Raw genomic sequence first — 27,047 nt, 5'->3', positions numbered from 1 at the left:
CCTTCTTGTTTTTTAATTTTAAATTTTTTAATTTGCCTTGTGAGATGGAAAAGTTGGACATTAAATCATGAGTTTACTTTTGAAAATGTTGAGTCTGAGGGGCCTTTGAAACACTGGGGTGGAAATACCCAGTGAGCAATTAGTTGTGTGACTATGAAGCCACAGAGAATGTCTAGTGGGGGACATCAATTTTGGAGTCTTCAGAGTATAGATGTAACTGACAAAATTCTACATAGACACTTCCAACATTTTGTACCATTTAAGAAATTTCATTCAGTAACTTGACGAATACCTACAATAACCTACATTAGTCTATGAAAATACATCAGCAGATAAAAGAAGTTACTTTCCACACATTTAATGACTTCCTCTTTGTCTCAGCTGGGTTACAATTATTAGCCTCTTATCACCGGTTTTAGCACTTTGGTTTTTTTTTTTTTTTTTTTTTACTATTTTTTAAGTAAGGATTCAAGTAATACATAAATTATTGAAAAGACAGGCATGACAATGATCCTGAAGCAGAACTCTTGGCTGTCTGTCAACAGCACCATAAAGAAATTCAAAATGCTTACTGGTTATCTCACACCTGAGAGCCCAAGGTAACGGTGGGTTGAAGGTGTCAGATGTAAAGAGAGTACAGTGTTCAACTATGAAATGCGTGAAGGCCGAGGTGATCTGATAGGCAATCCTGGATAAAATCAAAATGTCATTTCATATCTGGGTGACTTATTTAGTGAGTGATGTCTGGATAATGGACAGACCATTTGGAAAAAAATAAAGAAGTTAGTTCCCTACACATTACACAAAGTCACTTCCAGAGAGCTTAAATATAAAACATTTCAATACGAAAAACTAAAAATGCTAGAGAGATAGTTACTTAATTCTAGGACAGAAGGGTCTAAGCATGTCAGAAAAGCAGAAAGCCAGAAGGAAAGAGTTGATAGATTAGAGTCCATGTAAACCGGATGCTTCTGTATTCGATGTACAACAAAAGCACGCATAAAAATTAAAAAGCAAAGGGAGAGGAAAAAACATTTACAACATACGACACAAAGCAGCTAATATAAAAATATAATGAGGCTTAAAAGTCAGCAAAGTAACAGAGGACCCTCTTCATAGAAAAGAAGATAAAAGAAATGAAGAGCCATTTCAAAAAACCCACAAACCATCAAAACACACAAAAATTGCTCAATCTCACTAGGAACCAAAATAGTAAAACAGAACAGTTAGAAACCATGTTGCCTACTTAAAACTCTTTTTGTATTAAATAGGCATTTCCCAGTGTTTCACTGGGAAAAACACCTGGCAAGATATATTTTCAGAGGTTAACTCTGGTCATGAACTGCTCTTTCCTTACTTATTGCTTACTATTATTTCCGAATTTTAAAAATTAATAACACAAGGACAATTTTCTTCCATTACAAATATTCACACATACTTCAAGTATTCCCTGCCCACGGGTCACACAGATACACTTACTCTCCCAGGAAAACAATCTCAGTATTGATCTCCCCTGCCTTATGGCGGAGGAAGTTCCTCAGGAAAGCCGTCACACTGTCCACAGTGATGTTTCCACAGACCACAATGAACCTAGAAAGTGAAAACATGGGAGGTGGTTCATCCCAGGAACAGAAGTATCTTCCTGTCTAGATTTAGAGATGGACAATTAGCTTAAACTTAGTCTGAAATAAAAGTTGGTGTTTGATACCTCATTGTAGTTTTGATTTGCATTTCTCTAATGATTAGTGATGTTGAGCATTCTTTCATGTGTCTGTTGGCAATCTGTATATCTTCTTTGGAGAAATGTCTATTTAGGTCTTCTGCCCATTTTTGGATTGGGTTGTTTGTTTTATTGATATTGAGCTGCATGAGCTGCTTGTAAATTCTGGAGATTAATCCTTTGTCAGTTGCTTCGTTTGCAAATATTTTCTCCCATTCTGAGGGTTGTCTTTTCGTCTTGTTTACAGTTTCCTTTGCTGTGCAAAAGCTGTTAAGTTTCATTACGTCTCATTTGTTTATTTTTGTTTTTATTTCCATTTCTCTAGGAAGTGGGTCAAAAGGGATCTTGCTGTGATTTATGTCATAGAGTGTTCTGCCTATGTTTTCCTCTAAGAGTTTTATACTATCTGGCCTTACATTTAGGTCTTTAATCCATTTTGAGTTTACTTTTGTGTATGGTGTTAGGAAGTGTGTAAGTCAGAAAGAGAAAAACAAATACTGTATGCTAACACATATATATGGAATCTAAAAAAAAAAAAAAAGGTCATGAAGAACCTAGGGGCAGGACAGGAATAAAGATGCTGATGTAGAGAATGGATTTGAGGACATGGGGAGGGGGAGGGGTAAGCTGGGACGAAGTGAGAGAGTGGCATGGACATATATACACTACCAAATGTAAAATAGCTAGCTAGTGGGAAGCAGCTGCATAGCACAGGGAGATCAGCTCAGTACTTTGCAACGACCGAGAGGGGTGGGATAAGGAGGCTGGGAGGGAGACACAAGAGAGAGGGGATATAGGGATATATGTATGCATATAGCTGATTCACTTTGTTATACAGCAGAAACTAACACAACATTGTAAAGCAATTATACTCCCATAAAGATGTTAAGAAAAAAAAGTTCCACCTAGATTTTAAACTTAGAAACACCAAGGACTGCATCTCCAGTATACAAAAGGAGCATAAGATTTCTGTAGGGAATGATTCCACACATTTGAATTACACATAGCTTTTCAGGCATTTAAGGATAACTATCGTAACTGCTAGATTTTTCTCGGTTATTTATAATTTATAATGGAGTTGCACGTGTGTTAATTTCACTTGATTTGCCACTTGACTCCTGATTGGCTGGTGTCATCTTTTTTCAGAGGAACGACTGAGCTCGGAATGGCTCACTGATTTTCCTATAGTCAAATACTATGGCTGAGGCAGCCCCAGAATCTAGGCTATGTTGGTTTATCTTCTGCATCTAAAATTATCTAGTACTCACAAAAGAAGTGAGTCCAATGGAGAGACATCTAGCACAGGTCCACAAACCTATGCATGTAACTTCTATGGTGAAAAACAGCCGTCAATTTCCTTAGGCTTCATATACATAAAGAAGCTATTTTCCTCCCATTAGTCATGTAAGAAAACGGAAAGTGTAATTTTAGCCTAAGTTAAACTTATATTTTCCAGACCTTATTGGCCTATTTAGCATGTGTGAGATGAACTGGGTTAGACTTTGGCTTATCTAGCTTATTTCACTGTTTTCAATATTTGTTTTTCATTCATTTCATTTTGTTACCTTCCTCTTCATACGCCTGGATCAATGTTGGTTTTTACCCAACTGTGTTAAGACATCACTCCAAAGGAGTTTATCTCCACTGCACCTCTTTCCTCTACAGCAGGTAAGAGACTAAATAAAAAAGAATCACTTTGAATTTGAGATTTCCAATTCCTTATCTTCTCCTTAGGTATGAAGAATCATAATGGCAATGGAGGTAACATATATCCACAGAGAAGTAGAGTAAAAACAACTCCAAACCCACTTCGCTCCTGGGAACGAACAGCTGTGGCATGGACAAAACAGGTGATCTGTGAAGGACTGGAGGACAGGCTGAAACCCCTCCTCACGCTAGCAAACCTCTTCCCATGGATGAGCTTGAGGGGAGTTTGGGCTAAGACAACGGAATTGAATTATTTTAAATTCGAACTGTGACTCTAATTGGACCCTAATGTAAAGGTAGCCATGAGTCAACCACATGGTTCAAATGAGTAAGACAATCAGGAATGGATAGAAGAGAACAGTCTGAGATAAGGAATGGACAAATATCGGCACAATCAGCATGTGACGCCGAATGACAACATATCTGTCATTCTAGTTTATTTAATCCTCTTATGAGCATCTAGAGGGTAGTGCATATCAGGTAGCAAACATCTTCTCATGGTTTTTATTCCAGCCCTCTTCAGTGAATGAGGACCTTGCCAACTTATCTACCTAGGCCAGGCAATCGTGTTTCAAAAGGGAGAGTGACTTCGTAGAATACCTCAAACTGTAGAAATTATACTTGAAAGCTACTTACTTCTTTCCTTTGACCACTTCATAGGAACTGGTGTATTTCCTCTTGTTACCAAAAAGTTCCACCATTTCAGGGATGCAGTTCGCAAACAGAACCTAAAATGATTGGCAAATAAAACCTGAGGTCTCACTGCTTCCAAGGATACTTCAAAATTCCAAGATTACAGAGGAGAAAGCAGGTACGTAAAACTTTCTCTCTTCTAAGAAGGGCATGACTGGGAACTGTGCTTTTAAAGGGAGACCAGTTTTCTTCCTTACTTCAGCCTTTGGATTTGGTTAAAATTTAATAAATTGCTTTTCATCCTTCAAAAAGATGAAAGCAAAGACAAGCAGTAAGGCAACCTCCCCACCCATTTTTTCCTGTCATCACTTCTAACTGCCCTTCTGACTCTTTCACTTGATACTATTTGGGGCTTGGGGAAAAAATAAAGCATATGGGACAGAGTAGGGTTAAGGGAAGATGACAGAAATGAGGGAATGTAACAATGATGTGGACAGGGGAATATCAGAAAGGTAGAGTGGAGAACTCGGAGATGGTTATTAAGGAATTGCCATTAAAGTCACTAAAAGAAAAGGAGGCTTCCTTTGTCCTTGACACACTCCTGAACCAAGCACAGATGTTCACTTATCTGTAGTAAAATGCTGGTTTAGAGAGAGCTTACTCATTTGGGCTGGAAAGAACACAACTTCCTGCAGATCAAATCTCAAATCCCCTTCCTCTTTGGAAGAAAGACTATAATCCGATGGGCAAAAGATGAAGGAAGATGCAGTTGCTCAAATCAATGCAGAGGCTAATTAGGAACGTCTGCTCTCCTTTGTCTACCACCCTCATCCCTGGCAATCGAACAATTACGTCATGTGCTCCAGGGGATGCAGTTTGGAAAATATGGGATTCACATATCTCTTCATTTTCATTTGATACCTGCTCTGAATAATGCAACATTCACTCTCAAACCTATATCACTTTGTTTCTCACCATTAACCAAATGTTTTTCGTTTATGTAGCTATATTCAAAAGACATAAAAATATTCTTTACCAAACTCCCCAGGGTGAAGAACATGATGAAGGTCCGTCCTAGGGATGTCTTGGCTACCACATCTCCAAAGCCGACAGTCGACGTCGTTGCCATGACCAGGTAAATGGACTCAAAATATGAAATATTCTGTGAATTTCTACCTTTGAGCCAGGGATCACCAGAATTTTCCACCTGTCCAAAGAGAGAAGACTTAGGAAAGGTCTCTGAATGGAATCCAAGGAAAAGTTTATAAAGAATAAGCACAACTTTCGATTCGTTTCATTTAATTCAATCCAAATGAAAGAGTAAATGATTCCCTGGTCGCTGTGAAGGGTTTGCAAATTGTGGGTAGTAATTGTGAAGTCTTGTTTCCCTTCACGGTGATTACTGCTCAAATCTGAGGGGTGTGTAGCTGGAGCCCACAGTGGAGATGCTCAATGCGGGGAATGGCTGACAACATCTCTTCTCCTGTGGGCACATCCTCCCATCCCGGAGCCACGGGATTCAGAGGCTGTCAGACTGAGCAATTATTATTCACCCTCATTTTACATCACATCAGGATCATCATGAAGGAAAGCAGCACTTAAATGGGCACTTGATCTCAGTGAGCTTAAGCGCATGAACGCTGGAGTCTCAGGAAGAGCAAACAAGCTTTCCAGATTACTTTCCTCCCTCCCTGCAAAAATCTTTTCAGTGATAAAAAGGAAACTCTGAAATAAGCTACAAGGATATACTGTACAATATGGGAAATATAGCCTATATTTTATAGTAACTATAAACAGAGTATAACCTTGAAAAATTGTGAATCACTATATTGTACACCTGTAACATATAATATTGTACAAAAACTATACTTCAATTAAAAAAAAAAAGACAAACTCTGGAAAAATCTTCCTCTGATTTTCCCCCTAAGTCTTCACATTTTAAGAAACCTAGGTTTATCCGATTTTTTTTTTTTACCTCAAACAAAAAGAGTAACTTAGGCAATGGCATTACACTTTATAGAACATATATATAAATTTATACATATATATCATTTGTTATGATATATAACAAACATTAGTTATATAGAATATATACAAAATTTCCGCTATGTTTCTGTTTTTAGACATTTTTCCCCAAATAGTACTTATTTCCTAGATGTTTTCCGTTTCCATTTTTCCACGAGACGGTAAAATGCTAGCGATGGCTGGGGAAGGCAGGTTTTTTGTTTTGTTGCTAAGAACCAGAATGAAAACTAGAAATAATGTACTTTGCTGAAGTTTCCGATCACTTTTTTAAAGTGGTGTGCTTTTTTAAAGGATGTGGAGAAAATGGAATCCTCCTACACTGCTGGTGAGAATGTAAATTGGTGCTGCCACTGTAGAAAACAGTATGGAGGTTCCTCAAAAAATTAAAAATAGAACAACTATATGACCCAGCAATTCCACTCCTGGGTATATATCTGGAAAAAAAAAAAACCTAAAAACACTAATTCAAAAAGATACATGCAACCCAATGTTCACAGCAGCATTATTTACAATTGCCAAGATAGGGAAGCAACCTAAGTATGCAACAACAGATGAACGGAAAAAGATGTGGTATATATATATATACAATGAAATACTACTCAGCCATAAAAAAGAATGACATTCTGCCATTTGCAGCAACATGGATGGACTCAGATGGTATTATGCTAAGTGAAATAAGTCAGACAGAGAAAGATAAATACTGAATGATACCATATGTGGAATCTAAAAAATTCAACAAACTAATGAATATAACAAAGAATGAACAGATTCACAGATAGAGAGAACAAGCTAGTGGTTACCAGTGGGGAGAGGGAAGTGGGGAGGGGCAATATAGGGGTAAGAGAGTAAGAGGTACAAACTATTAGGTATAACATAAGCTACAAGGATATATTGTACACCACGGGGAATACAGTCAATATTTTATAATAACTATAAATGTAGTGTCACCTTTAAAAACTGTGAATCACGATCCTGTACACTGTAACCTATAATACTGTACAGCACCTAGACTTCAATTTTAAAAATCATGTATATGATATATATACCATAATATATATGTATATACATATGTGTGTATACATATATTTTTTCCAGGAGTTGAAGTGTTGCTTGGGACAGTCTGCTTTAAGCTAAAACCCCATATGTCTTGTAACCATCGTAGCACAGGGCTTCCATCATACCCTTGTACAGCATGTTTTACAAACCGAAACTAAACTTATTTCAACCTAGAAATCTCCTTCACAGTAAGTCAAATAACCCTTTCCCATTTAACTCACCCTCTTTGCAAGTACTGCTTTAGTGCTTCAAACCCCTCCCCACTCCCATAGAGGTTCCTCATTGGAACCTCTATGTCACTCCTGCTGGTCTACCTGGCCACCCTGCTCTTGCCCTGGACCCTGTTAGCATCGACCCTCAGCCCCAGATGGGAAATAACTTAAAGATGAAAGATTATGGGCCAATGTGAATATATGGAATTGTTACCTATTTTTAATGTCACATTTCAAAACTGAAACTTTACACTTTTAAACCTTATGTTTCAACCGTAGGTGAGCTGTGCTATGGAGGTGGAGGACATGAGGACACTCTCCCATCCATGCCTACCTCTCCATTATTTGTATTGGTTTTATTATTTTTACATGGTACATGTGTGTTCTAGGCTGTACCCACAATTCCCTTGGCCGTGTCTTTGTTCTATTTTCAATCCAGTCAGTAATCACCATCACTCCTTTTTATCATGGTTTCCTCATTCTTGAGGTCTTGGTTTTGACCCGTCTCCTATGTGGCTGGATTTTATCATCAAGGTCATTTTTAAAAGGGACTCATGATGCTCTTCTCTCTTCCATGTGCTTAAAGTGACAGATGGGCTACACTCGCACACAACCTTGGCAGACACTGCTCTGTCACCTTCCTGCACTGACTGATGTTGGCAAGATATCTGAGGCTAGTTTCATTTCCCCCCTAATATAGACCTTTCTTTGTTCTGCTTGGATTCTCTCCTTACCCTTAAAGGTTGGTAATTGTTCCAAACTATGGTTGGACTCACTTAGGGTTATTTCTCCTGGGATACTGTATACCCTCTAAACTACAGATTCAATACTTTATATTCAAACATTTTTCTGATACCGTATTTGTGTCCCCTTCTTCAGGAGCATGAATTTTACAGTACGTTAAATCAACATGACCCATCTTTCACGTTTTTTCTCCATATCATTTAAGTATCTTTGTCCTGTTCCATGGCATGATTTTGCCTCAATCCTGTCCGCCATGTTTCTGAGCACATTTCTGTCACACTTAGTACATTTGTGTCCCCTCTAATGTGGTTTTTGGCTCTGTAAAACGTTTTTCTTCTTTTTCTCTGGTATCTTTGGGCCGTTTACCAACTCCTGCTACGGTTTAGTAATCTTTTATTTAAAATCTTAAGTATTTTGTTTGAAGTATCATTTTCAGTTTTTTAAAGCCTTGTATAAGAAGGGCTTTTCCTTAACATTTCCTTTGTTCCCTTGGGCAAATTATCACGTTATTGTTGCTCTGACAGCCCTTTTGTGATGTAATTGTTATGCTGATGTCTCTGCTTTCCGCTCCCTGTTCTGGGCAGAATTTTAGCATAGGCACCATGTTGGTTCCTTTCTGGTGGACACTCACCCTCCAATGGTATCAACTCTTTTTTTTTTTGCAGTACGCAGACCTCTCACTGTTGTGGCCTCTCCCGTTGCGGAGCACAGGCTCCAGACGTGCAGGCTCAGCGGCCATGGCTCACGGGCCCAGCCACTCCACGGCATGTGGGATCTTCCCAGACTGGGGCACGAACCCGTGTCCCCTGCATTGGTAGGTGGACTCTCAACCACTGCGCCACCAGGGAAGCCCGGTATCAACTTTTAGCTGAAGGACGGTGTAAGTACGGGAAGGAATGACTTGGGATCGTTGGAACAATCATAGCTTTTATTTCGGTTTGTCATTTCAAATATCCCCTGAACAAAATCTACTAATTTTTTGCTCTGGGTTACAGCTTTTCTAGGTTTTTCACATTTCAGACGTTGGTGTGACCCACAGTAGATGGCCCTGAGTCCAAAACCATCAGGTGGCTTCTCCCTCTTTCTCTGCACGCATCCTCACTGGAGGTCTCCTCCCCAGGGTGACCGGACATCCCATAGGAGCACATGTTCACGTGCTTAGAAGGGCCTGAGACCGTGTTCAAACCAGAAGCCTGTGAGATTTACAGGGAGCAGCTACTCTTCAGCTAGGGCTGTTGGTGGCCTTGGGAGAGTGGGTTGCCAGAATCTTGTGTTTTTGCAAAGAATCCAGAAATCCAGGTCTTTTAATATGAGCTCTCTGAAAAAACTTATCAACCAATACAAAAATAGCAAACACATAATACAAACATCTTAGGTCCAATAAAATATGCCTGTAGGCCCCATTCAGCCAGAGAGCCCCTCATTGGAACCTCTATTAAAGGAAAAAAAATCCCCCAAAACCTGTTACCATGGTTTCTCCTTTAGCATCCTTTTGCCTACCGTTCTGTGATGGCCAACAGGTCTCTACGGGAACACTGGTGACTGCTTCTCCCAGGGCAGACCCATGCCCCTTCGGCTAAACCTCCAGATGCAGGGATCTACCTTTACTGCTGTGATACTTCTTCTCCAGAAAATCTGTCTCCTGCTTGCATGATGAGGAAGGATGTGGCTGGTTTCAGATTTCTTTTTTTTTTTAATTGAAGTAGAGTTGATTTACAATATTGTGTTAGTTTCAGGTGTACAGCATAGTGATTCAGTAATTTTTCCTGATTATTTTCCATTATAGGTTATTATAAGATATTGAATATAATTCCCTGTGCTATAAAGTAAATCCTTGTTGCTTACCTATTTTATGCATAGTAGTATCTGTTTCTTGAAACACCAAACAAATTTGGTGTTTGACACTTTTCTTGATGAACTGAACATGGTTAAGTTTCTTTCTTTAACTTTTTTTTTTCCTTTTCCTTGTGACTTTTAAATTAATTTTGAGAGAAGGGCTCAAGTGGAAAAGACTTCTGCTCTATTTTTTTGTTCGGTTTTGCTTTTCTCAAAGGCCTTTGCAGGCTTTTAACGTGACACTTCAATTTCTACATTTTCTAATGATTTCTCTTCAACTTTCCTGGAGCAATAAAGTCCAGGAGTTTCTTTCCTATTGTTGAAGTCCATTTACTATGTTGCTGATTATATGGCATGAGAATTAACCTTTCTTGTAGGCGAAGGAGGCAGCTATATATACAGATTGATTCCAGGAGAACCAAGAAAGTCCCCAAACTCCCTTTTGCAACTCAGCAACTGCTCCCTCACCCAACTCTCCAGCTTTTGTAAGTACAAAATTCTCGCACTGGCTTCATTTCTCTGACCCTTTATTCTTTTTCAAATTGCTGGAACCCCTATGATGATACAGTGATAAACTTTAGGGCTTCCCTGGTGGCGCAGTGGTTGAGAGTCCACCTGCCGATGCAGGGGACACGGGTTCGTGCCCCGCTCCGGGAAGATCCCACATGCCGCGGAGCGGCTGGGCCCGTGAGCCATGGCCGCTGAGCCTGCGCGTCCGGAGCCTGCGCTCCGCAGCGGGAGAGGCCACAACAGTGAGAGGTCTGCGTACCGCAAAAAAACAAAACAAAACAAAACAAAAACTTTACCTATTGCTTATACCTTAGAAGAGTTAACTTATTAAACCCTTTCCTAAGAGCAGGTTTTGAAAGTTGGAAGAAGGAACATCGATACCGTGAGTGTAGAAGATACATATTTGTGAGAAGTATGGGGTGGAGAAAACCCATCCAAAGGAGGTGAAAGATAAACCTCATACTGATGATAGTGATGGAGACAGGAGCTCAGAAGGTTCGCCTGCATTTTTCAAATAAAAGACATTCATGCTCACTCGCAACATTGAGGGGTTGGATGAGATGCTCACCAGGTGGATGAATCCTGCAGCAGTGAACAAGGTGCTCAGAACGATGGACAACAGCTTGGAAAACTTCACTGAATTGCTAGGGGAAGAAAGACAAAGAGCTGCTGGGTTCTGACAGGTTCCTGAACAACACAAATACCTCATCCTCTAAACTCTCGCTCCTCAAAGTGTGGGACACGGACCAGGAACAATGCTACACTTCCCTAGGAGCATACTGGAAATGCAGCATCCCACGCCCTGCCGTGACCTACTGCTCTGCATTGTTACAGGATCCCCTGCTTGCTTCGTATCCATATTAAAATTGGAGATGCACAACTCTCAGGCACACCCCGTCACACACACGTGTTCAAAAAGCTTAGGTTCTGATGATCTCCACTAGCTTAATATTATACTGAAAAAAGGCAGTGTGCCAAGGATCCAGAGAGTGGGCTTGCAAAATGAAATTCTGAGGAGGTCACAGAAATGTAGTTCCATATTGCTAAACTCACACCGGGATCTTCGAATGAAGAGGATCAAACAAGCGCCTGTCTCCTAGGGAAAGCCCTAGAGTTTAGCTGAAATCTCCGTGGTTCTCAGCAAGGCTACTGACCACACAAGAACAGCCCTTTCCGAGCGCAAATGCTCCATAAAGCATCAACCCATAGCAGTGAGACCCAGCTGGCCGGTACTATGTGATGCTTCTAGTGAGAATGCAGAGGCATGGAGATCGTGAGTGGGTAACGTTAGACCAAATTGCCTAAAACTTTAACAGGATTTCTGCTTAAAGGTAGTTTGGAATTTTTTTTAACTGTAATTTTAATTTTTTGGAGCTATTTAGGTAGCTCTGTTTCTGTAAGCAAGAGCTCACTGCTGCTGCTGGGCAGCTCTCAGGCTTGGAGGAATTGTCTTACATTCCTAGACAGCAGAGGATCGATTCACGACAACGAGTGTATAGAGTCAAAGTGTCTGATTTCTTCAGTGATCCACGGATTATTTAGTAACAGACTGTTTAGCCTTCATGTGTTTGTTTTTTACAGTTTTTTTTTCCTATAATTGATTTCTAATCTCATAGTGTTGTGGTCAGAAAAGATGCTTGATAGGATTTGAATTATCTTATAGTCACCGAGGCTTGGTTTGCAACCCAAGATGTGATCTATCCTGGAGAACGTTCTGTGTGCACTTGAGAAAGAAAGTGTATTCTGCTGCTTTCGGATGGAATGTCCTATAAATATCAATTAAGTCTATCTGGTCTAATGTGTCATTTAAGGCTTGCGTTTCCTTATTCTCTGTCAGGACGATCTGTCCCCCACTATTATTGTGTTACTGTCGATTTCCCCTTTTATGGCCGTTAGCATTTGCCTTATGTATTGAGGTGCACCTACGTTGGGTGCACAAATGTTTACAATTGTTATATCTTCTTCTTGGATTGATCCCTTGGTCATTATGTTGTGTCCTTCCTTATCTCTTGTAACAGTCTTTATAAAGTCTATTTTGTCTGAATTGCTTTGATTAAAAAAAAATTTTTTTCGGTGGGGGGGGAGAATTAAAACCTAAATGGACTGACACATTGTAGGTCCAAGAAACAGAGAAGAAACAAACTCTTCAAGATGATTGCAAACTTTCCAGCCTGTGTGTGAGGTTAATGCAGTGAGAGAAAAGTAAGCGAATGGTACCTTGGAAAGTAAGGGATTTTGTGACTTTTGCACTGAAGTTTCTGATGGGAAATGAGCTGAGTTGAAGGTTCAGTTAACATTTGAATTTCCTAATCTGAATGAGTGAGTAAGTAGTACTTGAGGCAGGGCTGGCACTTACCTGGTCCTGATGGCTCTCAGAATTTGCAAGATTTGAGGGAGTTCCAGCAGCCGCAATGCTCTTAAGAACCTTAAACCTACAAAGCAATCAAAAAAAGAAAGCTGCTGAAAGATGAGGGTCACTGAGGGAGCAGTCTGAATTATACCACACCTGGGACTGCTCACGTTCTTCCTTTCCCTGAAATGCTCAAATATGGTATCTTACAATGTCATCAGTTTAAGACCTGAGCACTGGTTCAAATTCTGGTTCACTTAATGGCTGTTGTAATCTAAAGCAACGCCCTTAGCTCCTCCAGTTCCTCATCTGTAAAATGGGAATTGTAATGACACCTACCTCAAAGGGTTGCTGAGTAGTAGTATATTACAAAGTACGCAATAAGCACGACTCACGTTTTACTCTATTTAACTCTTCTTTAGAATGGAGAGCAAGTGATCCATAAACCACTTTAACTCCTGACTATAGAGTCTCTGTGATACGCGCCCCAGGGTTTGCATGTTGTTTGCCTTTATGTAGTTTGATAGTAACACTAGTAAAAAATATTTTGTAGATAAGAAATAATAGTATAAGATTACATAAAAACTGACAAAAGCCACAGAATGCCCACGTACTGGCAATACATCCACCTTAAAGACAAAGTAACTCATTAAAAAACTCTCTAACAGGTCACTGCATGTCTGGATATGATGACTTATACTTTTTAAAGACCACGGGAGGCTTTTCACTTCTCCCAGTCATGTGGCATCTCAGCACAAAGGTGCCACAGGGGGCTAGGATGTTGGCGCCCTGCCCTCAGGTGTGGATAATCCATAAACAATAAACAACCCTGTTCACCTACTGGCATCAGGCCCATCGCCAGGGACTGGGGTAAAAAAAAGAATGGGTTCTGAAAATGTATTACGAAACCATACGATCATGGGGAGGAATTTTTTTTAAACGTCATTTAGGCTTTAAAGGAAAATGAAAGGATACTTACAGATGAGTGTTGAGGGGTTTTCCCTGAGATTGCTTCTGATTCCCACAACTCACCTACCTAGCCAGTTACTCTTCAAATAGTAAGAAATAAAGGTTGGTGGAATGGTAAAGATGTCTACAATCGAATTCATCTCCAACCAGAACTTGACCTTGTCGTCAGCTGCCAAAAACTATGAAATGAAAACAGAAGACCCCAGATTCTGTTACCCTCAAAAATTCTACAGTGAACACAAGAGTGGCTCTTTCCAGGTACACTTCATCCACCAACGGAAGCTCTGACCGCATTCTATTACATACATACAATGTATACATACATACACCCACATATATTTATATAGCTATATAAGTAAATACACATTTATATATATAAATATATATCTATATAAAAATGAATAAATAAATAAATAAATATATATACACACACACACACACACATACACCTATATATTCATATAGATAAAGAGATTGTACTTTAGGGGGTATTCAATGAATGAACGTGAATCCACCTTACTTACCAGATCTTAACTCTCCTACTTCAGAATAATCACTTTGACCTTCCTACTGCTCCTAGAGCTTCCAGATATATATATATAATTATATAGGTAAAACCCCCTATTTGTGAGCAATGAAGATACAAGATTTAGGATGGTCTTCAATGGAAAAGGTCTAGAAGCTTGGCTGGCCAAGGCTTGTGTTTATGAGCTTCCCTATTTGGAATAAGAAAGCAGGTGCTTCCAGAAGGGAGGGGCTGCTGTAAAAATAAGACTGTGATGGCCAGTGTGGCCAGTGTGGCTGAAGTAAGTTTGAAGGAAGGTCACAGAAATACATACATACCATACCTTTCATACGCACATACATATTATATATACACTTACATGTGCATATATATACCTCTGTGTGTGTATGTTTGTGTGTGTACGTGTGTATATATGTGTGTGTATATATGTGTATATATACATGTGTATATATATGTTTGTGTATGTGTGTGCATATAGGTGTGCGTGTGTATATGTGTGTATATACGTGTGTGTATATATGTGTGTGTACATGGGTACATATGTGAGTGTATATATGTGTGTGTATGTGTGTGTATATGTGTGTGTATATATATGTGCATGTGTGTGTATGTGTGTATATATGTGTGTGTATATGTGCATATATATGGGTGTATATGTGTGTATATATTTGTGTGTGTATATGTGTGTCTGTGTGTATATATGGGTATGTGTGTGTATATGTGTGCATATATGTGTGTGTGTATGTGTGTGTACATGTCTGTGTGTGCCTGTGTGTGTATGTCTGTGTGTATCTATATGTCTGTGTGTGTATGTGTGTGTGTGTATATCTATCTCACAAACATGAGATAGATAAATCTAGAATCTAGATCTAGGGTGGGCCCTCAAAAAGTGCTTGTGGAATGAGAGAACTATTGAATACATGAATGCAACGAAATTAAAGACACAAGAGTATTTTATAGATTTATACGGCACATATGCCATCAGTGGAGCTGATGACATTTTCAGAGGCTTGTTACTCAGGTTCTGCTCTCCTGTGATTACCAGTCACTCTTCTGAGTGGCAAGTGGGAAGCCAATAAGAAGGACAGGGTGATAGGGTGACTATATCTTAACAAGGAATCCTTTTCATTTGTGTTAAAATTGTTGACCTGGTTTACAGTTTCAAGTGCAGGAGAGAGTTTGGGGGTCTCGTTATACATTTGACAATTGAGGGCCCAGACCCTCTGGCTTTAGAGCCTGAAAGCATAGGCAGATTGTCTAAGGAAGGCATCTCTTTGTGTAACACAGATCTCTTTACAGTGTGCCGGTTGTATTCCCCTGTTTACTCCCATGTTCAATAGGTACTTACTCTCAATCCAAAATAGAAACTAAAGAAAGCATTGAAAGTCAAATCAATCGGGATGGTTTTGTCTTGGTATGAAGAGCAGCTTCCAAAAGGGCTGGAAAAGAAACAAAGACAGCTTATAAAGGTGGACATTTTAAAAGCTGTGGCTACAGAGGACCAAATAAAGAGAACGGGTGGGCAATTTTCTATTTATTTACCATGAATGGTCAACCCAGACACTTATGTGCACATCTCAAGGAAATTACTTTTCTCTTGGGAGTAGAGGTATGCATGAACAAAACCACTGGGCCGTGAATGTAGCTGAAAATAACAGAAGAATTACCTGCTCTTCTTTTCAGAGTTTATTGGTTCCATTTTCATTTTATCAATGGGATTCAGAGGCACAGAGGTTATGTGGCTCTTTTTGGTGTGCAAGCCCATCTTACCCAGCCAGGAAATTTTGGCTTCAGTATACTTCTGATAGAGAGCTACTCTGCGTCCAATGAACTGATCTGAAGCAAATTCCAAGGAAATGTTCCTAAAATGTCAGTAAGGAATCCACAAAACGAAGACTTCTAGTTTCTGTAGGATCTCTAAAGTTGCCTGACTTGTGTGGCCCTGTAATCCCAGTTTTACTTTAGCTGGAAATCCAATAAAATTCCCAGAGGATCAGCATGGAGTTCAGATTAGGTTGGGTTGTGTCCAAGAAGCTGTCCTAACTTTGGCACAGGAGAAGGGAATGCCTTCAGAGAAGAACAGAGGATAGTTTGCTCCTACATCCCCGGTGAGGTCTAGCATTTTCTTTCCTCAGACCATCCAAACTTGTCTAGAACCTATGAGAAACCCTGAAATGACTACAGAATTTCTGCTTTAACACCTAAGGAATCCAAAGGCACGTAAGACCCACATAAACGGTCCAAAGGAGGAGACAACAGCTGGAAGCTTGTAGTCCCAGAAACTAGAATAGACATATGCACAGCACCCCAGCTCCTAGCAGTGCAGAATGACAGGATACAGGAGAAACTCATGCATTTTTTCGTTTGTTTGTGGAGCTGGGTTTAGTACTTCCTAGGGGAAACTAAACACTTATCCTTTTCTTATGAGCTTGCGTGTGTGAGTTTACGTGAAAGTATATTAAGCATTATTCCTGACAGAATATTCCAAATTAGCTGGTAAGCTACTGATATGAGCAGACAAGATTGACAGGGGATTTTACTCACTCAGTGGAGTTGATGAAATAGATTATAAGAGACCCAATGCTTAGGACAAAGACAAGGATCACCTGGAAAAAAAAAACAAACCACAGACAAATGTACAGATCCATTCTATTAGCATGAACATAGATGCATAAACATACCAACAAAATTGTGTTTTACCTTTTTCCCTTGCCTATATATCTGTAGCCATTTTTTCCCACACATTCATTTATGTTAGCATTCATTCATTCACTCAACAAAAACTGATTGGACCTTTACTGGGTATTCAATAAACGAGCATGTACCTACCCATTTTACCTACCTAATTTTAACGTTCACACACTTCAGAATAAACAATTTGTCCTTTCTGCTGCTCCTAAGGTTTTCTGAGCTCAAGCAGTCCTTTGTTTATTCATTCACTCACTCATCAAACATTTATTAAGTGCTTAACATGTGTTATGCACTTCATTACACGCTAGAAAATGAGGGCCATGAGATACAGACTCTGAACTTGAATTGCCTATGATGTCGGAGAAGAAACAGTCCCAAACATGCCCATCTAAAGGATGGGCAGAATTCTGACAGGAGGGAACATGCTATAAAGTGAGAAGAGAAAATGGGCGCTTTAACTTGCCAATATATCTGGTCTGTAAAATGAGAATCTGTGGAATATAATCAGAAATTTACCCATTTAAAACCCTCAATACATTTGGATGAAATATTTTGCAGCCTCGGTGAATTTTTAGGTCAACTGTAGGTAATCAGTTATTTCTAGTTTCCAAACATTTAAAAAAATATGTTCAGTCCTGTGTAAAACTGTATTTTATTTACAATTAAAGCTTCACTCCCTTCCAGTTCAGGTGTTCCTTGAGCGGGCTACTAGTAGGCAAAAAGAGATTAGTTTCTTCTCTGTTAACCCTTTTTGTTTTTTTAGTCCTAGCTGCCTACTGACTAGGGTACCTCTGGCCTCTGAGAACTGTAGGTCAGTGTCAGGCGGTGAACAGAAAGGGGAGGTAATAGCAGGAAATGTTGGACTTGACTGGTGTTAGATCACTATGCTCTCACCCTTGGGCTCTCCGGGCACGGGAGGTGTTTACTGTTTATTTTCCTGGGTTGTTGGAGATTCCCAATTCAATTCATATCCAAATTCAACAGATTTCTTTAGTACCTATCATGACTCAAGTATTATTCTGCTGACTGGGAAACATCATTCAACAACATATACAAATATCCCTGCCTTTAGGGAGCTTATGGTCTAGACAATAAATAGCAATTAATATGTACCTTAGGTGGTATGTGAGAAGATGCATGCTAGGAAAATAAAGGAGAGCAACTTAAACGGATCAGAAGTGCAAGGGGAGGGGGCAGACAGGCAGCAGCTTGATAACATTCAATTGCTAAGCGTCCCCTCTGCGGTTCCCTTAAGCTGAGTGAAAGCGTCCTCTCTCGCTGGCTGCTCACAACTCTTTTCTCAGTGCACCTTGCACTCTTGTATTCTGCTGGAACTCTTCCCCCTCCGGATGCCAAACTGGGCAGGTTCGAGAAGACTCTCACACGTGACCCACATCTGGCCCACGGACCAGCTCAAGCACTCTTTGCCCCAACAAACACTAGAAGGACAGATTCTCTTCAGTGTGGCCATCCCTCTTCACCAAAGAGGCAGACATCAGCTCTCTGTGTCCCCAGAGTTCCAAGAGATGCCAGCTGACCTTTCTAAGTGGTCCCTCGCTTGGCAGGGGAGGAAATCCCCCCCCCCGCCCAATACCTCTGCCACAATAAGAGCTTGTTCCAAAATCCTCTTCAATTTCCAGCTTACCCCAATTTACATGGGGTTGGTCAAGATGCTAAGAGCTTCAACTAGTCTTCTTCCAAGTGCTTTGTAAGTGGCAATGATGCAGGTTAATGGGAGTTAGTGGCATCTATTTTTCTTGGGGTCTCAACTCTTACTGTCAGTTCCATTTTAACATCTGAATCAAGTGTCGATGGAGATACCACTAAGACTGTGGGTCTCATGGAGATATTTGGTTACAAATGTAGTCTGAAGCTCAGGAAAAATGCTGGGATATGCATATGTATGTGCATATATATATATATCAGTAGATTGATAATTATTAATAGTTCCCATGAAATCTTTTTTCTTCTCCTTACGTATGATTACATATTTTTTCTCTCTTACTAAATCCCATAGGTGATTCTTCATCTATAAATCATGTACTGACAGGCTTCCAGAACTATGGTAACAAGGTCATATTGTTACCATACCTCCACACCATAAAGTTAACAAAAAAAATAAATAAAAGAAGAAAAATTTAGTTTTATTCAATCTAAGAACAATATCAACTTCATGCCACAAACCTAAAAAGGACAATCCAGAAATTATATATAATAAGCAACAAAATGTGTACCAAACCAAAATAAAGCGCTGGGAGCTAACAGTTTGTGAAGGCTGTTTGGTGAGTCAGGTAGAAGTGGGAGGTATTCTGAGAGGACTCATGAATTTCCCTCGGGCGGAAGGGGCAAAGTCTGGACGTGCTGGCTATTCGGGAGGGGTAGGAAGCCCGCCACCTGAGCTGTGATTTCTACAGTGGGGCTTAAAGCCCGTTTAGTGGGTGGGTGGTTATGGGTGTCTTCAGAATCCAAACAGCCACCAGCGCAGTTAACGAGGGGCGCTATGAGTACTCTAAAGCTTCACTTGTGAATATGAGAGGACACCAGAAAACCGCCAGGTATACGGGAGGTATAAGAAAACAGGAGGATCGGGCACACAGATGAAATAACGTCCAGTGAAAGAGTGAGCATAGAATATGTAATTAAACATCTAAGAATTACAATCAGTGCTCCTGGTGAGATTCTAAAACGCTGTTAAATAGTACTGGAGGACTGAGAAGACCAAGGAACACGGGGGTGACACAGAGGCAGTAACTGCAAGAAGCTGCACCCCCAAGGACTGGCTGGGAGATCAACAAAGGGAGGTTGGGATTCGCAACATTTAAAAACATTCGATGCCAAAGGGCATCAAAGAGGTGCCCTTTGGAAGGGGGCTTCAGACTTGGGAGGAGGGGTCCTGGGTTGGCTGGTAATGGTACGTCTGAAGAGACACTGTGAGCTTGGTCCTGGTACTGTTGGAAAAGCCTGGAAACTGAAACCAAGCACTGCTACTGGAAGAAAAAGCCATTGATGAAGTGAGGCTGAAAAAACTAGATGTAAAACACAGGAAGGCAGTTCCCTTCCCCTCCTCTAGAGCGCAAGGGAGCTGACCAAAGAGACATGTGGTTGCTGTGCACTAGCCTCGCATCACAAAGCAGGGGAGAGAGGGTGGATTTGGAGCTGAGAGAGGAGAGTCTGGCATCCTTAAGTAGCCAGGACACTTTGGAACAGCATTTACAGCGGTTTTAGGAGAAAGGATTACAAGCCAAGAATTCTAAACCCAACCAAATTATCGTTCACTTATGAGAGCAAGGGGGAAAAACTGGGGGAGATGCAACAATTCGGAAAGTGTACCACCCACAACTTCCCTCGCGAGGGAATATGGCAAGTACTCGAGAAAAAAAAAATTAGATAAAATAAGTTACGTAAGAAAAAATGGTGCCTAATAAAACTGGTAAAATTAATGAAATTTTTAACTCTAAAGCAAATATTAAGAAGGAAATCTGACCAGCTGTATAATGCTAAAAGCCAAAAAAACTAAAAAACACAGTAGCAATCTGGAACTGAGTGTTCAGATTAATTCAACAATTTCTGGAAGGAAGGAGGGGTAGTGTGGAGGAAAAACATGCCAAAGGTCTCAGGAGAGAGCAGTATATAGATATAAAACATGCAGAGATATTATTAGAGAGAAATACAGGTGGGAAGTTTGTTCTGAATTTCATTTACTGATATACCTATGATATTCTATTAAAAATGGAAAATCCCAAGTCAAAAGATACAAAAGAAAATAAATAAAATTAACAAAAAGGAACAAATAAGGAATGTAAATATCAGTGAATGGTCAGTACTTACGACACCCTTGAAGGGTTTACAATACTCCCTACAGTATTTTAAGAAGGTTATTCACATTATATGAAAGAAGTGCAATTTGGGAAAATTAACTTGTTCAAGATGAAGTGGAGAAGCCAATGCTTAAGGTCATGTCTCTCAAAATTCTCAATCACCATGTCATTCCGCTTCTCCAATAAGATAAGAAACTAAGATGTCACAAAGGTCCTAGTTGTTTATCCAACAACCATTCTCCCTTTCTTTACCAACACACCCCGCTTGTTTGTTTAAGCCACAGAAATTTAGAAAGTCTATTATGCAGTAAATTCAATCTCTAAATATTATAAAGACCAATGAAACAGATCACCATAAAGGAGAATAATTAAATTCTCCAGTAAATGAACAAATAAATGCATTCTTAAATCAATAAACACAAAAGTGCAGCTACATGATATTTAAAGAGACACACTAAGAGGAAATAATAAGGCAGAAAGACTGAAAGAGAGCTGGGCAAAGACATCCTAATCAAGTATGAATAAAATGAAAGCAATGTTACCGGCTAACATGATGTTCTAAAGTGTATCCCCTGGGTAAAAAAACCAAAACAAAAACACAACGACAACAACAGAAACCCACTCAATGTGACAAAAATGGATATTTCATATCAGTAAAAGGCACCGTCGACCAAGGAGTTATAATAGGTAACTCTATGCGTTGACTGATGTTACATAAAATATATAACTCAAAATGTTAGAAATGTAAGATATTTGATAAAACTATAAAATCATAAATGAAAAATGTTGACATGCCCTTTTCAATCAGTCAGCAAATAATTAAGGGTATGGAAAATATACACAGATTCTCTCAAAAGTCCATTACACAGTAATAAAAATTGATCATGTACTAGGCAACAAAGAATTTCCCCATAAATTCCATAAACTAGAGATCATAAAGGCAGTGATATTCCTGGGCCATAAATTTCACCAAAGTAGAAAAGAGAGCCAGTCCAACACCAAGGGAACAAAAGCATACAACACTCCTCACAATAGATTACGAATCCACCAAGAAATCAGAATTAAAACAACCTAAAGACGAACTGGGCATTACTAAAAGTAAGAACATGACTTGCCAAGGTCTATGAGATGTGAGCAAAGAAGCGCTCTGAGGAAAACAATTTTATAAATGAAATTCAACTGAAAAATCTGTTAAAACGAGGCCAGCCCAGAGGGCTGTCCAGGGTGAAGGTTGCACAGGCTTGGCGGGACCCAGCACTGGGCATGCACAGTGCTGTCCTGCGGCTTCCAGGCTGAGCCCGGCTGGGTGGAGCCTCCGGGATCCTGGATACAGGTATCCCCAGGTTGACAAGGGAGATGAGTGGCAGCCCTCGGCAGAGCTGACTGGGAGGAAGTGTGAGCGCGAGCTCGGGAAGACTCAGCTCATCAAAGCTGCCCCAGCGACGAAAATAAACCCAGTGATCAGGAAATTGACCAACATGATGATTTAGGAGGAAACGAAGTACTGGCCAGGACACTCTGACAGAATGAGGAAGGTCTGAAAAAGAAGCAGCCTGAGAAGTAGCACGCTGCTTCTGCAGAGGAACAGGCAACCATCTAACATAACTCCTGCACTCCTTCTTCCACGGGGCACTGAAAAACTGAGCCTGGGATGGGCGGGGACCTGTCCTCAAAGGTGCCCATTCCTACCAGGTCCCTGTGATGCTAGCCAACCAGTGCGGTGGCTTCCTGGTTGGCTAGCAACAGGATACTGAAATTAAGAAGGATAAATGTGATATTAATTACACACGATATATATATATGTATATCATGAAATGTATACATCTCCAGCAAGGCTACATGTGACCAAAAGGGAGGGACATGGCCCATCATGAGAGGGGAATGGTGTCAATTAGGAGTAGAGAGAGGAAAAAAAAAAATCATACTTTCTAGTCAAAGGAGAAAGATGGAGTTGAATCTATGGAGCAGTCAAGGAGACCTTCAAAGTTATATTCTCTTTAATGGCTCATTTTCCCTGGAAAATGTCCTGTGGCTTTGAAAAACAAAACTTTTCACTTAAAGCTAAGGCAGTTATGTCATTTACTGTCACAACACATAAAACTTTTAAGAATGAAAGAGACTCTATTAAACAGTTACACCAGGACAACCTGCAAAAACCTGGGCTTATACTCATCCTGCCAGAGAAGACAGAAAAATAGAAGATGGACATAAAGTAGTGCCTAGGATGATGCTAAAAGTAGATACACTTACTAAAGATGAGCCATATTTTTGGTTCTTAAATGTTTTAGCTATCAAAACAACAGAGAAACACAGTTACACAATTAATAGCGCCCAAAAAAAGGAACAGTTTAGGAATAGGACTCTTTGGAACTAAATTCAGTAGAAAATCTCCCGCAGGTAGCTGTAAAAACACGCTTGTGATAACTAAAGCAACAAACCCAAAGATGCTGCAGAGGTGAGCTGCACATTGTCTTGTTTTATCTCTAGAAGGATCTCAGAAGGTCTCTGGTTTTGAAGATAATATTTTCTTTCTCTTTTGACTATTTGCATTTTTCTTCTTTTTCTTTTCATCCTTCTTTTTTTTTTAAACAACAACAACTTCCTCTCCTCATCTTCCTCCTTCCTTTTCCTTCTTACACTGTGTTGTTGGCCACGTATCCACGTTTTTAAGACATTAGTCTACAGATGTTATTAAATTTGCCATCACTGTGGGTTTTGATATAGATACTGTGCCTTCATTGAAAAAGAAAATCAGATACTTTCTTTCTTGTATTTTCTATGCCCTGGGACTATTTAATTAGCATTAGAGAGATTCACTATTTGAAGATCTAGCAGACTGGACCTTGAAATTGTCTGGGTCTCCCACAGGCAGAGGGGCAGAAGGGTAGTGGCGGTGATGTTGATAAAGTCTTTGACAATATCTTTGTATCTTCCAGTTATTTGGTCTGTTTAAGTTTCTTTCTTTTTTTCATGGTCAGTTTTGCTTATTTATGTTGTCCTAAGGAATCATTTGGTTTTCATATTTAATTGTGCATATATCTTTCAATTTCCTTTTTATCTGTATTTATTTTCTCATTTTAATGTCTTATTCCATATATTTTGCTTTTCCCCTCTTGGATTGTTTAGCCTACCTATTGACTTCTCTATTTTACTGTTTGTTTCAAATAATCAGCTCTTTTATAATTTGTTAATTTCTAGCTTTCTTATTTATTCTCCTTAGATTTAATGTGTTTTCTTTCTCTGACTTTTCAACATTGATAATTCATTTACTTAAATTATTTTTTATTTATCATGATAAGTTGTTAATGTTATGCATTTAACTTAGAACAATTCCCAACTTATAATGTAGGTGCAAGGGATATGTGATGTTTTCATCATCTTTACTCTCTAAATATTCTGCAATTTTAAGTTTGATTTCTCTGAGTCAAGAGTCATTTTAGAAAGAGATATTTACAATTTTTTAGCTGTAAATTATTTGTTTTTGGTTCTTTTTTTCTGAGTTTATTATTTTCCTGTCCATTTATTGTACTGTGTTCAGTTTATGTCCTCTGCCTCTACTTTGTAAGTTTTTTAATTGGGATTGTTTTTTGAGGGCCTATTAATATATACTGAATTTTTACAAATAGTTTGTAGACATTTGTAGGTTTAATTTATGTTTTTACCATATGGGTTTGATCATTTCAGTCAGCTCTTTGTTATTAATTAATTTACTTTGGTCTTCTTTATCCTTCTCCTTCTCCTTCTTCTTCTTTTCTATTTAGTGTCTCCTGATATAAAATAAGTGAACTAAAAGTTCATACTACCAATGTGTCTTTAATATTGCTTTTTTATTTATTAATTATCTTGAAGTTATATTTTTGGTATAATGATACTCATGATGTTATATCTTGGTTGAAGTTAGTTACAAATTTTCATTACAAAATTATGTGTTGAATTGTGTCCCCAAAAAGGTATGTTGAAGTCCTAACCCTTAGTACCTCAGAAAGTGACCTAGTTTGGAAATAGGGTCTTTGCAGATGTATTCAAGCTAAAATAAGGTCATAAGGATGGACTCTAATATGACTGGTGTCCCTATAAAAAGAGGAAATGTGGACACAGGCATGAACAGAAGAAACATGATGTGAACACCATGTGAAAATGAAGCCAGAGACCTGGTTACATTTACAAGCCCAGGAATGCCAAAGATTACCAACAAACCACCAGAATCTAGGAGACAGGCATGCAGCTGACTCTCTCTCCCAGCCATCAGAAGGAACCAACCTCTGATCTTAGACTTCTAGCCTCCAAAACTGTGAGACAATCAATTTCTGTTGTTTAAGCCGCTCAGTTTGTGGTACTTGGTTACAACAATCCTAGGAAATTAATACAGGCTACTTGGCTTCGTTTATTGTTTTTTTGCCTTGAATTCACACTACTGTCATTTGCCTAGTATGCCTTTGACAATTCCTTTATTTTCAAACTTTAATGCCTCTTGAATTTCTAAAACATAATTAGACCATGTCAACCCATGCTTAAAAACCCCTCAGTGACTCCCCTTTGCACTAGAATAAAATTATTCCATTTGAATAGCCTAGCTCCTTGCTACAAAGTGCAAAGCACTGCATGGTTCTGTCTCCACTCAGACCGCAGAGTCCTCTGCCCTTCTGGCCTCTAGCACAGGAACCTCATTTGGTACTTGCAGTAATCTGAGCCCTTTACATCCACAAGTCTCTTCTCTCTATTAGGAAACCTGTTCCTTCCACTGTTCAATCACTTTTAGCTTTCTGATTCTTCAAGTCTCAGCTCAAATCTTACCTTTTCAGAGATTTCCTCTCAGATCACTGTATCTAATGTGATCTAACACCAAAACCACCGAAACTCACAAACACGTCATTCATCATTCCCTCACAGCACTGATCACCACGTGAATTTATCTCATCTATTTATGTGCACATCCATCATCTCTACCCCCACTAGAATTTAAAATTTAAGTCCCGTAAGTGCAAGATTTTTGCCTGCATATTTCATCATGTCTAGAGTATATGCTTTGCGTGTTGTTGGCAAGCAGTAAATATTTGTTGAAAGAAAGAAGAAAGGAAATTACAAAGGATGGATGGAAGGAAGGAAATCTATAAGCCACTTCTTTTCTTTCTCATCCTTTCATAAAACACTTGCTTGGAACCCTCACTGAGAGTCTCAATTTTGTGTTTCAATGCTAGACTATTTATTCTAATTTAACCTTTCCTCCATGCTTCCTGTTGTTCCAACCATTTAATCATAAGCTATAACAGATTGAAAACAATTTTTCCATCATTAAAGAAATAATTTTTATTGATATGTGGTCAATGATCATTCCTTCCCCACCCAATCCCTATATGCAGTGCTTACATGGTAGATGGTGGAAGTTCTCTTCTGCCTCACCCCAGGGTCCTTTACTACCTTATTTCCAACATTATCTACATATAATCCAACATGATTTGAACACTTGAAGAGATCCTAACTAACAAATCCCTGATAAAAATCATAGAGAATCACAAAATCCTTCTCTAACAGGTCATAGGCACAAGGATTTCAAAAAAGAGACCAAAACTTTAGAAGGAAAAAAACAGAGAGACACATTTCCAGATGATTCAGTATTCCCTGTAGAGTTTATCAAAGCAGTTTTACTTATGTACTTTAAGATAAGTTTTAAAAATTAGTTAGATCGTAATTAAACAACATTAACTAGAAAAGAACGATGTTTGTACTAATTACAAAAAGCAGAGGATAATCTTTAGTTCACATACGTCCCCTTCCACCATGCCACCATGGGATGGCAGCATACCCTCAAATTACAGATTGTTTTTGAATGTGTCAGATCAAACGATACTACTGAAATGACGATGGGGCAATATTCATTTACAGGGCATCTGCTATTTCCAGACAATGGGGTGTGAACATTTCCCTGACGGTCTTTTCTCTCAAGGAGTCCACAGTGCACTAGGGTAGACAGGCTTATGCACAGATAATTTTAATTTAACAGCGTTCAATGGAAATGATAGAAACTTAGAGAAGGGGACTCTTAGCTTAATATGGAGATAAGGTAAAATCTGCCTGAGGAGATGATGTCTGGACTGGGTTTTAATATGTCAATGTTTACCTAGATTAAAACAGGAAGTAAATGATAAATATCATAGAGGGGCAAAAAAGACCAGTTTGTAAAATGAAGAAAAGAAGCTGTTGGAATCAAAGGAGGGGAAAATAGTTGTACCTCACAGGGCAGAGAATCCAC

General features: G+C 39.3%; 1 protein-coding gene across 2 annotated transcripts in view; it reads right to left on the bottom strand.

The window, feature by feature from the left end:
* KCNU1 (potassium calcium-activated channel subfamily U member 1) overlaps positions 1-27,047 on the bottom strand; it is a 179,655-nt gene that overhangs the window by 111,572 nt on the left and 41,036 nt on the right. For both annotated transcript variants that reach the window (XM_060291451.1, XM_060291452.1), the window contains 8 exons: positions 16,833-16,894; positions 15,637-15,727; positions 13,830-13,941; positions 12,800-12,875; positions 11,012-11,087; positions 5,097-5,267; positions 4,064-4,155; positions 1,480-1,590 (listed from right to left, as the gene is read on the bottom strand). In XM_060291451.1, coding sequence (XP_060147434.1) covers positions 1,480-1,590; positions 4,064-4,155; positions 5,097-5,267; positions 11,012-11,087; positions 12,800-12,875; positions 13,830-13,941; positions 15,637-15,727; positions 16,833-16,894 — 791 coding nt within the window. The remainder of the gene's footprint in view (positions 1-1,479; positions 1,591-4,063; positions 4,156-5,096; positions 5,268-11,011; positions 11,088-12,799; positions 12,876-13,829; positions 13,942-15,636; positions 15,728-16,832; positions 16,895-27,047) is intronic.

The sequence above is a fragment of the Globicephala melas genome, chromosome 21 (genome assembly GCF_963455315.2).
Source record: "Globicephala melas chromosome 21, mGloMel1.2, whole genome shotgun sequence".
Classification (NCBI taxonomy): domain Eukaryota; kingdom Metazoa; phylum Chordata; class Mammalia; order Artiodactyla; family Delphinidae; genus Globicephala; species Globicephala melas.
This window is presented reverse-complemented; position numbering and strand designations above follow the sequence as displayed.